Genomic DNA, 15252 nt, shown 5'->3' on the forward strand with positions numbered 1-15252 from the left:
AAATCTAATATGTTTGCATAGGATAAACCAAATAAATCTATAAATGAAAGAAGCTTTATATCTATATATTATTAAAATATAATTATATTAACGTTCGTTAAAATAACCAGAAAAGATTAACGAAGTCTTGAGCTTAAAAACTAAACTTTTGGAGGAAGTTTAAGATTGTACGAGGGCTAGTCAAGAAAGACTTGGACTGATTTTTTTTCTAGGCAATTTATTATTACTCAGCAACAGGCACATGATCCTTTTCAAAGTAGTCCCCGCCCATTTGAGTGCACTTTTTCATTCGAGTCTTCCAGTCCTCAAACACGTGTCGCACGCCATTCTTTGAGAGGTCCTTCAAAACCGCCTCCGATGCCTTCAGAACCTCGGAATTATCGGAGAAGCGGCGTCCACGCAGTCTGGATTTTAGGGCAGGGAATAGAAAAAAGTCGCACGGTGCGAGATCTGGGCTATACGGTGGGTGTGGCACACAGTTGATATTGTGCTGATGTAGGTATTCGAGGACAGCATGTGCCACGTGTGGTCTCGCGTTGTCATGGTGGAGTCTCCAACCGCCATTGCGAAGGTTTGGTCGTTTCTTCGCAATGTGCTGCCGTAAGGTCTGAACGACTGACACGTAATATGTTGCAGTTACAGTAGTGCCGGAGGGAACAGCATGCTGATACACCATACCAAGATGATCAAAGAACCAGATCACCATCACCTTGCCTGCCGACTTCACAATCTTTGCCTTTTTTGGTGTGGGCGAACCTGGTGTCTTCCACTGCATACTGGCTTGCTTGCCCTCAGGATCGAAATGATGAAGCCATGACTCATCGCCGGTGACAATTGACTCCATATAGGCGTCTCCACCATCCTCAAACCTTTGCAACAGCTCCCTGCAAGTCTCCACTCGAACGGCCTTCTGCTCTGGTGTCAGGAGTCGCGGAATCCATCGAGCACACACTCGGCTCATGTGGAGGTTGTCATGCAAAATTGTGAAGGCACTGCCATGAGATATACGTAGTGCGGCTGCCAGATCGTCGATACTGATGCGGCGATCTTCTCTAACAATGACTGCTGCCGTGTTAATGTTCACCTCAGTAACAGCTGACGCTGATACACCTGGTCCACCAGCTTTCGTGATTGTCATTCGGCCCTCTTTAAACTCTTTGAACCATCAGAACACGGTACTTCGAGGCAGAGCGTCATCTTTGTAGGCTGCTCTCAACATTCCTAGAGTTTCTGTTGCACTTTTCCCCAGGCGATAGCAGAACCGTATAACTGCAAATTGTTCATCTCGTAATGACTCCATTTCTTCTACAGGCGACTTCTAGAGGCGGCGCAGAACATCACCTGCAATAAAAAGTCGTGGTTACCAAACATGCAATGGTTCCTTAACAACATTTTATATATATTCACAGCAAGACCCACCCTACTTGTATGCCAAACTATGAAGCTCCAGCGTTAACAGAACTGCCGGGAAAAAAATCAGTCCAAGTCTTTCTTGACTTGCCTACGTATTTTAGTTATTTTTAATAAAAGAAGCATTAGCCAAGGAAGAGTAATGTTGATTCTATAAATTGGTTTAAATTTATATGGTTTAAGTTTCTTCATGTAGTATAGTACTCGAAAACCTGGATCGTTTAGTCAGAGTAATGTAACCAATGTACTTCATTTTAAACGAATAAACTAATTTAGTTTATGAATATACAATCTACAGAAAAGTAACATTACCAAACACCAGAAATTGATTCCTTATCCATCTATCTAATATATATATATATATATATATATATAAATGAAAATCACTGTGTTTATGACCTAATAACTCTTGCACCACTCGACTGATCTCGATTAAATTTTCAACATAGATGAGGTTCGAGCCTGGGATGGTTTTTATCATTTCACTTTGACGGTGCAACGTAGGGGAGGGGGAAATGTTTAAAAATGACCGATATTAGTGTCAAATCCATAGTTTTTCGGGGTCGCTGATGCGAACAGTGATATTTTCGATGCCGTTTAAATCCAAATTCAGTCCCCATTACTACTTTATGTTTAGAATGAAACATATTCTCCTCGCACGAAGAACGGGTATTCTGCTAGTATCAAATAAAAGGAAACATGGGTCAAAAAGCTTTGTTTCGGAGTTATTAAGTACCGAAAATGCGAGAAATCATGCCTTAAAACGCCCCAACTTGAAAACTATTGGACGTATCGCAAATAGTTCATGGCATTGCACAGAAACTAGTTTGTATGCTATCTAAATGTCTGTTTTCACAATCGTACGTACGCAACGAGTACTCAGTACTTAAAAAGTGTATCCCCGTTCCCGACTTACTTTATACGATTTGTTACGTGTGTATCGGAGGGTTCTGAAATATGGATATTGTAATGTCCCACATGGTTTTATTTACAAGCAACCGACACGTGCTTATATTGACCAACATTAACCATGTGCGTCTTGCTATGGATTGCTATAGCTACGGACGACAGGGACAGAAGCACCACCGCCTCACATGGAAAACCTGTATAACCGAGAGGATTCAGCGACAAGCATCAGTCTCCGACTAGTCAAATCTCCTTCCTTAGCTGCAGTGGAGTTTTGGAAGAATCTTATCCAACCCAAGCCTTTAACTTGCAGTGGAGCTCTAGACTTCCAGACTTGCAGTGGAGTCTTGTGGAAACCTTTACCTCTCTCTCTGCCTAGTGAAGCATTGGGAGATTTCTTATCACAACACCCGCCTTGCAGTGGAGCTTTGTAGGGACTCTAACCCCACGCTGCTTGTAGTGGAATGCCCTACCCCTCCTCACATAGCTTGCTTCGTGAGGAATCCTTCCCGACACCATCAGGTCGAAGGAGACACCTACTTTTGCCTAAACGTTTAGAGAATTTGTACTTATTTGTATTATAGTGAAATTTTGTAATAAACTCCAGTAGTGAAAGAAAACGATTTCGGACTATAATTTGCTCTACCTAAACCTACACTAGCAGAACTTTATAATATTTTGTTGGAGTGGATACTAGTTCCTGTGTTTTCATGAACCACTTGCGATAGGTCCCATAGTTTTCAAAGATATATTTTAAAACCCGATTTTTCGCATTTTCCGCGGTTAATAACTGAAAGGAGGTATTTTTCGAAGTTTATTAGAACCTTTTCTTTCATTTGATATAAGGAATAACTTCTCAGAGTTTGGTGGTGTCATTTTTCCGCAAGTTGTGTATACTTAAATCATTGGCACCATACTGTAAGAAGTTATTTAACTTTAAATAATTAGTGATAAAAGCAATTTATTCCATCAGCCCCAAAATATGGCCTAATCAATTTTTATATAATGCTTTTTAGGTGAAAAAGAGGATATTTTATATTTCAAACATAAGTGTTAAAAAAGAATTGTGCTTTTTTTCAGGCACATTTAAGACCGCCGTATACTTACTTGCAGCTAATTGTTCAGGCAATTGCGTCTTCTCCCGATAGGCACCGGTCTTTGGATGGTATTTATTCGTATATTACAAGAAATTACCCCTACTACATAACTGCAGGTCAAGAGTGGAAGGTGAGTATTCTTTCTAATTTTACTTTGTGGTACATTGATGTACTGTAGATGGTTTTCAGAATAATGGAAGCACATTTGGTTGAAACACATCATACGTTTGGGTTGGCAGCTATCGCAGCGCCAGGCTGTTGTTGCAGTGGTTCTTAGGGCAAACGGAACTACGTGAGAGGTAGTAGTACTGTGGTGCCCAATGAACTGAGCAGACGGTGATAGTGTAAAATTGGCTAGCTGTGATTTCCAAAGAGGGAAAATTGTTAGCGTTCGGTTATGTGGTGCGAGCGTGACAAAAGTGGCAAGCATGTTGGGTGTAACGTGAAGGACTGTGTTCAAAGTGATAACGGTTCACAAAACTAGCGGCAAAATCATTTTGGAGAATGGACAAACACGTGTTCGTGGGTTTTCTCGGGGTTCTCCCATTTCCTCCCACTTCATTCCACCATTTCAATCATTTCTCATCTTCACCGTCTCCTTTAACCTACCCGGCATAATCGTGGGACGTAAAACTCAAAGATTTCATTTTCATTTTCATTTTGGAGAAGAGGAATAGTGGTCGGAAGAAAATCCTCACTAAAAAGTCCCACCGAGCATTAAAGTGAATTGTCACTTAGAACCGTGGTGCCACTGCGGTGCAATTGACAAAAGAACTGAAGCACCACTACCCGCAGTCTGTCGCGTTTTACACAACATGGACATATGAGGTCGAGTTGCAGGGGCGAAACTGCTAATGATTAGAAACGAGATATGCTGGGATGATTTATTGTTACCTTATTTCTAACTCGTTCTGTGTTTATGTGTTCAATGTCCAAATGGGCGTATGATCCATAGTGTCTCCGCCCAACCATGAAACATGGCGGTGACTGCATGCTGTTGGCAGCAACATCCTGATTTTCAGTGGGTCTTCTGTTGATTCTTACCGATGACGTCATTGTCCGTGATTATGTCAACATTTAGGGGACCATGTACTATCATGAGCAAAATAAATGACGCGTCTCTTTATTTTGAAGTTTTTTGAAAATATCTCCGTTTTCTTTAAATTTCGAAATTTATGTTCGAAATTTCGGAAGGTTTCCCCAGCAGGACAGGTTAATAACAAACCCGTTTTTATTGTGTTAGATATTAGCTTATTTTGTTATTTTATTATATTTGTGTTAGATATTAGCTTAAAATAAAGAAATTAGAAGCAAAAAACATTAAATCGACAGAAATCTCGAGAATTACCAACTCTGCTAAAGTGGGAAATTTTCAAGAACACGAGGGAATTCTGCATTTCAACACGAAGCAGCGACATCTATGTCATTGAGAGAAATGTGGATTAAATCTACAAACTAAACTTTTAACGAATATTTCTAGTATGTCTTATTATATGCATTATCTGCAAACTCCAAATATATGAATATATGCTAAGTATTAACATAAAGATAGAGCAAATAGTGGAAATTATCTATGGAAAAGGACGAATTGGTAGGACGATCGTAATGAAATATCGTCTTTACCGGAACAGGCTCAGTTCACGTAAAAAAACAAATAGCTCAGTTAGTTAAAGCAACGAGTCCGTATGCTGACGGTAGCGGGTTCGATCCCATGGAAGTGCCGTTGTCATTTTTATCTCTACACTACGGTTATTTTATTTATTTTTTTATGTGCGAAAGAATTAAATTGTAAGGTATCTGTAAAACTCATGACGATACCAAAAAAAGAAAAAATGCCGTTGTCGCACTTGCATTAGCGTCCCTAATTTTGTTTGCAAACAGTTTCGTAATTATTTCCCCTGTGCTCACTACTCACCATATGCTCGCTGGCGCATAACGAATGTTTCCCAGTAAATGTTAATTCTAATTTGGAGAATTTTATAAAGTTTCACAATATTTCTCACTAGATAGTATTCTATCTACGTGTTTGGATATTTTGATAACAGATGTCCCTATTAAATGTTTAATTTTCCCTAGATGTTTAATTACAGAAAAGTTTTACAATGTATTTGTATTGAATTGAAATTGTTTTGAATTTACTACATAAGGTAAGTAGACCGAAGGAGGAGAACTCAAGTAATTGATATTCTACGTAAAAGCAACCTATTGTAGAATGATGATGCTTCTTACCTTCAGCACATAATCTTTACGTTAGAGAGTCAGACAGAGAAAAATCCTGTTTTTTCCTCCTCTATGACCACCCATCTTAAACCTCTACATATCATTGTTCGTCTCACAAAATTTCGGTGCTCCAAAAACATTCAAATAATAATAATAATAATAATAATAATAATAATAATAATCCTGAATATGCCATCCTTACATAATGTAAGGATATCTTAGTTTCCTAGTTTAAATCTTAAATATCTTAGTTTAAAATGCTTTCTTTAGTACTTATTTGAGCAACCATGTAGGAGGGGGTACGACTTTTTATTTTGCCCCTCTCATTTCAGTACCCTTCCAACAGAAAGTAATTTTTGATAAGCAGGACAGACAAAATGAATAAGAAATATACTTACAGCATCCTCTCACCTTTCATGATTGGAATATCACGTAATATTTTTTATTCTACGAAAGATGGCCCTGTGCGGTTAGGGGTAGGTAACTAAAAAAATACCTAATATATAGCGCTCCTTGATTGTAATATTACCGCTTCTTTATTTGTACGAGGGAGCCCCTACACAATCAAGGGTGACAAAAAGAATAGGAAGAGTGTCTATTGATTCCAGTGGTGGATCCAGCACGAACTCCTGAGGGAGGGGAGTTGAAGTGAAACATTTTTTTGATGATGTGAAGCTGTCACAAATTACCACTTAACTAAACTAAACAATAGTGGGGGGAACCGGAACCCAGTCAGTTTAAATTGATGTAAAAGTTTAATTTTTGGCTTCATATTAAAGTTTTGGTTTCAAATGAGAATTTCAGTCCAAGTGGTCAATGATCAAATCTCGTGGGGCTCTTCAGTGTAGGCTAATACGGCCCCCTTATGAGAAAAGGCAAAATTATTAACATGTTTATAACTTTCGAATTTTTCGTCTATTTTAAAGAAATATTTTGCTTCGTATTAAAGTGTTGGTTCCAAATGACAAATTCAGTCCGAGTGGACAATGATCAAATCTCCGGGGGGGATTCAGTATAGGGGGCTACGGGGGGGATTCAGTATAGGGGGTCCGTGTGGACAATGATCAAATCTCGGAGGGCTCTTCGGTGTAGGGGTTTCGGCTTCTTTATGGGACAAGATTCACGTAGTTGATATTGCAAAATTGTTTTGTATATATAAGTGGAAACTTGCACCATTTGGTTAATTTTACCTCTTATGTTTTGCAGATTCATATTCCAAGCAATAGTTACTTCGCAGAGCTAAAAGAAGGCACTTACTAGTTTCATTAAAATGAAATGTCTTTTATGAGAAGTTCTCATGGAACCGACGAACGAATAGGCACCCAAACGTTGGTTGAGTCGTACGGTTGAAACTCGTTAAGCTCGCTTCAATTATTATTATTATTATTATTATTATTATTATTATTATTATTATTATTATTATTATTAATAATAATAATAATAATAAAGCATTGCAGGGACCTTTTGTGCAGGGGGTCCGTGGCTCGATTCCACTTCGTGTCAAGTGAAATTTGAGGTGGACAAATACCGTGTGCATGGGTATGTGTTTTCTTGAGATTTTCCATTTTCCTCCCACTTTCTTCATTTCACCATTTCATTCATCATCATTCTCCCTTAGCGTAGGTGTATAATCGTCCAACGTTAAACTAGATATTGCAATTTCAATAATAATAATAATAATAAAAATTAATTCAACTGAAAGGACTGTAATTTATGTGGACATCAATTATCATAAATATGCAACCATTATAAAAACAATGCTTTGAGTAGAAAGATAATCCTTTCCAAGTGTTAACGAATGCGCACGAGATAAGACATGTCTCGAGAAAGAGACAAGACGCGCTTTGTGACATCCAAGATAATACGAGCCAAATGTTTTGGACACGAGATAGCTTGTAAAATGTCTCGTCTTGTCTGGAATGTCTCGAAAACAAAAGTCTAAGTTTTAAAATTATTTTTCAAGATATATTCTCTCAGAAGTAGTTCTCTGCCTTAAAATTAATAACGACATTTGTGATTTAAAAAAAAGATAAACAATGCCTAAAGTTAATAGTTAACTTTTCGAAAAGAAGCTTCATTAAGGGTGAACCTGAAAGATGTCCACAAACTTCGGGAGGTGATTCGTGACATCAAAAGGAGACAAATGGTCCTCTTGCAGTTTTCGAATTCAGCTTCGTTGTCGAGATACAGGGTTGCCAACTGGTCGTGTTTGAGAACTCACTGAGAATAAATTCAAGTCCAAGAATAAACTACTACTCATATATTTTTCAGGTCAATTGACTTATACCATGTTGTAAGGTCAAATATTTATTTATGAAGTGTGTACAAAATTCGCCAGGGTCTTTTCTGAGAAAATCGTCGAGAAAAAGTCACCTCCAAGAATAAACTACCCCTTGTAAATTTTTCTAAGAGAAATATTTGATACTGCAATATAGGGTTGTTAATTAAATATTGATTAATGAAAAATAAACAAAATTGCTTAAACCATTTTTGAGAAAATAGCGTTTTTCGATTTTCGGCTGTTTGTAAACCACACTTATTTTAGGTGATATGAAAAAATGGAAAAGCTCCTGTAAGAATACTAAGTAAACCCTAAGTTTAAAATTTGGTGTAGATAAGTTGAACGGTATGGCCTCTAGGCGAGTGCATATAAAAGTGTGCCGAACGGACGGACCGGAAGGACGGGTGTCGAAAAGTCACATTTTCGGTATGTAGACGCCATGAAACATGTAAATCCGTTGAAATCTGAATTTGATATTATTATTTAACGAATACATTCAAAATTGTCAGAGACACGTATGCAGTAATTTATTTCGGGAGGGGTCCGACTTCAATATTAGGATAAATTATAATAAAATTTTAAAAGATAATCCCCAAAATTAGGCTAAATTTACAGAAAAGTTGGGGTTTCAGAGGGGGTCCGGACCCCCTGGACCCACCCCTAAATGCGTTCTTGTTTGTCAGTAACATTTCCTCATTTTGAAACCCTCAAAAACTTCGGATAGACTATATAAAGGAAAACGAGTTATTTTCTATGAAATATCATTTCAAGGAGACGCGTCAGTTTTATTGCACAGTGTGGTATCCCACGTTCACAATGGCAAGAATTTCTTTCCTCTGATTCTCTGTCATTGTGCTCTATCGAAAGGTTAGGTTTGTAACATATTACTCCTACGAACAAGCATGACTGGCAGACAGGAATACTGAACACAACTCCAGAGAAATGCATGCTGGAACTTACGTTTATAGCTACGCTTTGGTGATTTGCCCTCAAGGTCAATCGAGTGGTAATTCAGTTCCGTCTCTGTTCTTAAGCCATGTTCGTATTACTTCGAACAGTTTTGATAATGAAAAGCATGCCTCTTAATATAACAGACTTCTTTCGCGTAAGAAATCGAAACTCAGTTGGTCAGAGCAACTAGTCTGTAAGAATTAGGTTGTTAGTTAGTTAGGAGCCCAGTACGAGTAAGGGTTTTTATTACTATTGTTTTTATCTTTTTTATGTGAGGAAAAATCAAATTGTGACATCGCGATATCAAATGTATTTGATTAGGTAGCTTTGTCTTAGCTAAACTTTAAACATCAGTAACCGTCGAAATTATTTCACTAACCGATCACTTACTGAACATTTTAAACACGTCAAACCAGTGGCATAACATGAAGGTTAACCTCTCCTCCGCAATCCTTAGTTATGCGTCCGTACTTTCAAGGGCGGACTAAGGGCCGGGCGATTGCCCGGGGCGCCAGAGAAAGAGGGGCACCAAAACGAGCCTCAAAAAGTAAATTTTATAATGTGCTTTCTACTGACGTTTTTGGTTTATATTCTTGTAAAGTAGTGGCAATTATATGATCTTTTTCTATTTCACTATGGAAGAAGAGAGTTTCATAGTACTAAGGGGGCTGTATCGAAAAATTGAGAGATGGCATGTAGAATAAAGAGTGCCGGAAATTAAGTATTGTTTGTTTGTTTGCTTGAGTTTAGCGTTCCACGGTTATGCCTTAATGGGCAAGGGAGATGTGGATACTAATTATAGTGGAATCCGAACCACTTTTATCGTTCAACAGTAATCCACCGGGAATTGGACCCGGTACCACAGAAGGCAGGCGTGCCAGTCACTAGACCGGGGGGGGGGGGAGTTGGTATTGTTTATAGCGGGCCATATTCTTTGTGAAGTTTTCCTAGGTAATGGATTTCTTTTTGAAAATGGGTTTAAAACAGGGGCGTCATTTAGGGAGGGCAGGGAGGGGCATTTGACCCCCTGAGTTTGAGATGTATATAGATTTTATCATTAGAATAGTAGTAAATCAGTGAAAAACGCGAAATTTTACTTATATCAAGAGGTCTTGCCCCCCCCCCTCCCTCAAAGCAAAATCTGAAATGACGCTCCTGGTTTAAACTATTAAAAACACTATGATAAAATGTAAAATATAGGGGAAGGGCGCCAAAAAGTCACTTTACCCGTGTGAAAATTTGGCCTGCTCCGCCCCTGCGTACTTTCTGTATATTTTTTGGCCTTGCAGCTTGTGCGGTCCCCACGCCACATTGTTGCGGGGGCGCTATTTACGCCTACCCTTCGAACGTAATTCAATAACTGTTTAAGAAATTCTACCATCAGCGTGGAAACGGGAATATATTTTTCTAATAGTCCCATAGAACTTTCACTCAGAACGCCAGATGCAATTTTTCAGAGTGGGCTCTGGCTAAGTAGAAGGAAGATCTGTTTCCTAAGTAAGTTCCTTTCAGAAAGTTTGCTATTTCTTTAACAGTGATGTAAATAAACATACTCATCGTTATTAGCTCGACACCAAACCATCCTGGACAAATCCCTCTAGAACAATGATCGGCAAAAGTTATTCTGCCTAATTTTATAAGCGACTCAAGGGTAAAACACTTGTTAACGAAAGCAATGTTGTGTATATACTGCTTTGTTTCTGTCAAAATATAAAGTCTTTTGTAATCTTTAGACACTTTTCCTATTCTTTTTGTCACCCTTGGTTGTGTAGGGAAGCCTCGAACAAATAAAGAAGAGGTAATATTACAGTTAAGGGGCGCTATAAATATATTAGATATTTCTTTTGTTACCTAACCATAACGGCCTAGGGTCGTCTTCAGTAGAATAAAAAATGCTACGTGATATTACATTCACGAAGGAGGAAAGGATGCTCTAAATATATTTCTTATTCATTTTGTCTGCCCTGCTTCTCAGAAGTTATATACCTTCTGTTGGAGGGTGCTGAAAAGAGAGGAGGGGAAATAAAACGTCGTGCCCCCTCATACATTTTAAATTTTGTGACGTGGTTGCTCAAATTAATCAGTAGGTCCACGTCTCATATAGCCTCGCTGCTGAACGGGACGTTAAACTCAAAATCAACTCAACTAAGATGTCTAAAGTTACAACATTATGTAAGGGTGGCATATTCAGGAATAATAATAATAATAATAATAATAATAATAATAATAATAATAATAATAATAAATATGAATGTCTTTGGAGAGCCGAAATTATGTGACACGAATCATTATAGGTAGAGCTTTAAGATGAGTGGTCATAGGGGAGGAAAAACAGGATTTTTCTCTCTCTGACTCTCTAACGTTAAGATTATGTGCTGAAGGTAAGAAGCATCATCATTCTACAATAGGTTGCTTTTACGTAGAATATCTATTACTTGAGCTCTCCTCCTTCGGGCAACTTTGCTTATGTAGTAAATTCAAAACAATTTCAATTTAAGACAAATATTTATAGAGAAAATTAAACATTTAATAGGGAAATCTGTTATCAAAATATCCAAACACGTAGATAGAAGACTATGTAGTGAGAAACATTGTGAAACTATAAAATTCTCCAAATTAGAATTAACATTTACTGGAAAACATTCGTTATGCATCAGTGAGCACAGGGGAAATAATTAAGAATCTGTTTGCAAACAAAAATTAGAGACATTAGTGCAAATGCGACGATATTTTCTCTCTCTCTCTCTCTTTTTTTTTTTTTTTTTTTTTTTTTTTTTTTTTTTGTATCGTCATGAGTTTTACACATATGTTACAATTTGATTCTTTCCCAAATAAAAAAAAATAAAATAGCCTTAGTGATAAAAATGACAACAGTACTTCCACGGGATTCGAACCGTCTACCTTCGGTATACAAACTCGTTGCTTTATCTAACTAAGCTATTTGCTTTCTTACGTAAGCTGAACCTGTTCTACAGTAAAGACGATTTTTCATTACGATTGGGCTAACAATTCGTCTTTTTCCATAGGTAATTTCCACTATTTGCACTATCTATACGTTAATACTTAGAGTTCGCTGATAATGCATATAATAAGACATACTAGAAATATTTCGTTAAAATTTTCGTTTGTAGATCTAATCCACGCTTCTCTCAATGACAGATGGCGCTGCTTCGTGTTGAACTGCAGAATTCCCTCGCGTTCTTGAAAATTTCCCACTTTAGCAGAGTTGGTAATTCTCGAGATTTCTGTCGATTTAATGTTTTTTGCTTCTAATTTCTTTATTTTAAGCTAATATCTAACACAAATATTAAAAACGGGTTTGTTATTAACCTGTCCTGCTGGGGAAACCTTCCGAAATTTCGAACATATAAAGAAAACGGAGATATTTTCAAAAAACTTCAAAATAAAGAGACGCGTCATTTATTTTGCTCATAGTAGTACATCCTATGGTTCAGATGTTTGCGGGTAATTACTATATTTCTGGATGAGAATGCGCCCATTCATACTGTTGGAGCTGATGTAACATAATTTGAGGGACATCGGGATGAAGTTGAATACCTTCTCTGGTCCGCTCAATCCCCGGGTCTGAACATAATTGAGCGTCAGCGCAAATTTCCGCCTCCATCCTCTGCCACTGCATTGATGCCTGCACATGGAATGATGTAGTGTTCCACTTGCTCCCACTCATGACCTATGTGTTCCACTTGCTCCCACTCATGACCTATGTGTCTCCATTCCATATTGCATCAGAGCTGTCCTGAGGTGGCGCAGCGTCATATTAATCTGGTTAAGTTCACTTTTTTTAGTGTTTCCATTATTCTGATACCTATCTGTATATAGTGTGTGTTTCTGTTTCTATTTATACAAAATGAATATATATTACCACTCATCTTGCTCTTCTTCACTAAATTCCACATATTGGACAGTGATAGTCAGATTTTCGCTTATTCCACTGGAATCATTTTCAAAACACGGATAAACAGAAATAATTTAGTGGCTATAGTATGCTGTCAACTATGTATAGTAACAATTTATTATATTACACCAACAAAAGAAGTACATAGTTTTAAAATATTTATACTGTAAAAATTAACAGTGGAAGCTACATAAGGAGAGAGTTTACTTGTTATGATGAGGCCCGTATTTAGGTAAGTGCTATTCTGTACTCGAGCATAGGGCCGCAGAACTTAGGGGGCGGCAAAATTTTGGATTTTTTTTTAAGATTCACAAAGTAATATTTAAAACTAGCAACCTGCAGAGTCCCTCGCAAGCGCGAGAAAATATGTTAATGTGTTTAATTTGCTCTAATTACAGTAGTTACTAATTAGCTAGCTTATCTGATTATTTTTAAAACGTCATTTTCTCCCATCCCCACCCCAAGTGGTGAGGATGAACTTGAACATCATGAAAACTGATACCGTTAAACTCAGCGATCTCGAAAACTATAAATTCAACACTAATATTATGTCGTTTTCTATTATTTTTAAAATCTCCCCTCCCCTCCTCCCTGGGGAGTGGAATATGACCTTAAAGTTGATGTGTTATGATGATGATGTTAGTATGGTTGTGATGTGTTAGTATACATATTGATGCCCTTGATATTAATTCTCATTTAACCTATCTCTCTTCAACCATTTTCCTTACCTGTATTTTGATAATGGGAAGGAAGTGAATATTCGGTTTATGGTCGTTTAATACATTCAGAATACACCCAACAGAAAAGCAAGTGAGTAATTCTTTTGTTTCATATGCATAGATAATAATTTAAATAATCGGGAAGTTTGAATTGATTATTCTACCTGATTTATTAGTTGGGAACAAGGATTGTTGAGTGATATTTTGCTGTGTTGCTTGTCACTACTCTTCAGTTCACTGTCGAGTGTAAATTTTGGAAAGTTTGATGAAGCAGCGAAGTAAAAATGTAAATATAGAAACCAGAATCTTCCGACTTTATGCGAAATATTTTTTTGGAAGCTTGGATTATAGTGTGTCGTATTTTTACTTTTGTTATGAATCTATTTTGAGAAATATAATCTATAATCTTGTTACGACTTGCATTTCGCAACTCGGAACATTGAACTCCTTGTTTCCCCGTAGATGCACTAACCTGATATACTCTTGCATTTTTTGTGCTTTCTGGACACCTTTGTACTCTTTACACTTGACCAGGTTTATATATACAAAGATATATGTTGAAGCAACCTTATTTATCATTTTGAGTATGCTTTTATTTATTTATTAATTCATTCTTAGAATGCAGTGAAGAACATACTATCAACGTGCCGATACTTCATCAGAGTCACCCCGTTGCAGGGAGGGTCTTCTTCGAAGCGACAAAAGAATTATTTTTGGTACATAGACCCCCACTTTGAGTCTAAGCTTCTTAAGAGAGCGTTCCGGCTTAGGAAGGAAAATCTTAGTGAGAAGCGTTCCAGAGACACGGTCTCCCCGCTTCTCTTGGATATTTCCCATTTAAGGTAAGTTTGCAAAACACGTTTCTATAATCAGTCTGTTTTACGTTTCCGTCTTCTATCTGGTAATCATTTACTATCCGTCTATCTATGTACTATCCGTCTTCTGTGGTAATCATTTAAATTGGACATTTAATTTCATTTCCAGTTTTTATCTTTTTGAATCAATTACTTTGATTTATTGATTTGGGCTGTGAATCCTTCCTCAGCATGTAGGGATGTAGATTTTTAAAAAAATGTAGGGATGTTGATATATAAAGGTGACATTGTAGTCACAAATGAGATAAGTGACATATCGAGTCTTGAGAGCACAAATGTCATATGTCCATTTTTCTCAATATTGACTGTCAGCTATTTCGATACCTTGATACCGGCTATGTCAGGTGCACAAATGTCAGGTCAGGTCTACTGTTAATAGCTCCTTGGTAGGGGCCGCGGTGGCTCAGTGGTAGAGCGTTCACTTCTGGTGCTTGGGGTCTCGGGTTCGATCCCAGCCCCCGCCAAGTGAACTTTGTGGTGGACAAACACCATGTGCGTGGGTTTCCTCGGGGTTCTCCCGTTTCCTCCCACTTTCTTCATTCCACCATTTCATTCATTACCCATCATCACCGTCTCCTTTAGCCTAACCGGCATAATCGTGGGACGTAAAACTCAAAGATTTCATTTCATTTTTTTTAGCTCCTTGGTAATACACAGTGAACTGTTGTTGCATAGCTCAAACTCTGCTTTGCCAGGGCACACTTATCAGTTCGAAACAGTCTCCTGACAAATTTGGAAAACTGGACATGTGACATTTGTGCTCTAAAGACTCGATGTGAGAGTTAATATTCACAAAATGTTAAGAACAGACTGATACAAGCAAAAGCATATTTTGCCAGTATGTAATTCAGGATTCACACTGATCTGAAAGTCAGGG

General features: G+C 37.7%; 1 protein-coding gene across 1 annotated transcript in view; it reads left to right on the forward strand.

Annotated features, from left to right (window-relative positions):
- Positions 1 to 15252, forward strand: part of LOC145686689 (uncharacterized) — a 68028-nt gene that overhangs the window by 26424 nt on the left and 26352 nt on the right. Inside the window, exons 6-7 of the mRNA XM_081760232.1 lie at positions 3397 to 3543; positions 14119 to 14342. Coding sequence (XP_081616358.1) covers positions 3397 to 3543; positions 14119 to 14342 — 371 coding nt within the window. The remainder of the gene's footprint in view (positions 1 to 3396; positions 3544 to 14118; positions 14343 to 15252) is intronic.

Source organism: Thermobia domestica, chromosome 5 (assembly GCF_964235325.1).
Source record: "Thermobia domestica chromosome 5, izTheDome1.hap1.1, whole genome shotgun sequence".
Lineage (NCBI taxonomy): Eukaryota > Metazoa > Arthropoda > Insecta > Zygentoma > Lepismatidae > Thermobia > Thermobia domestica.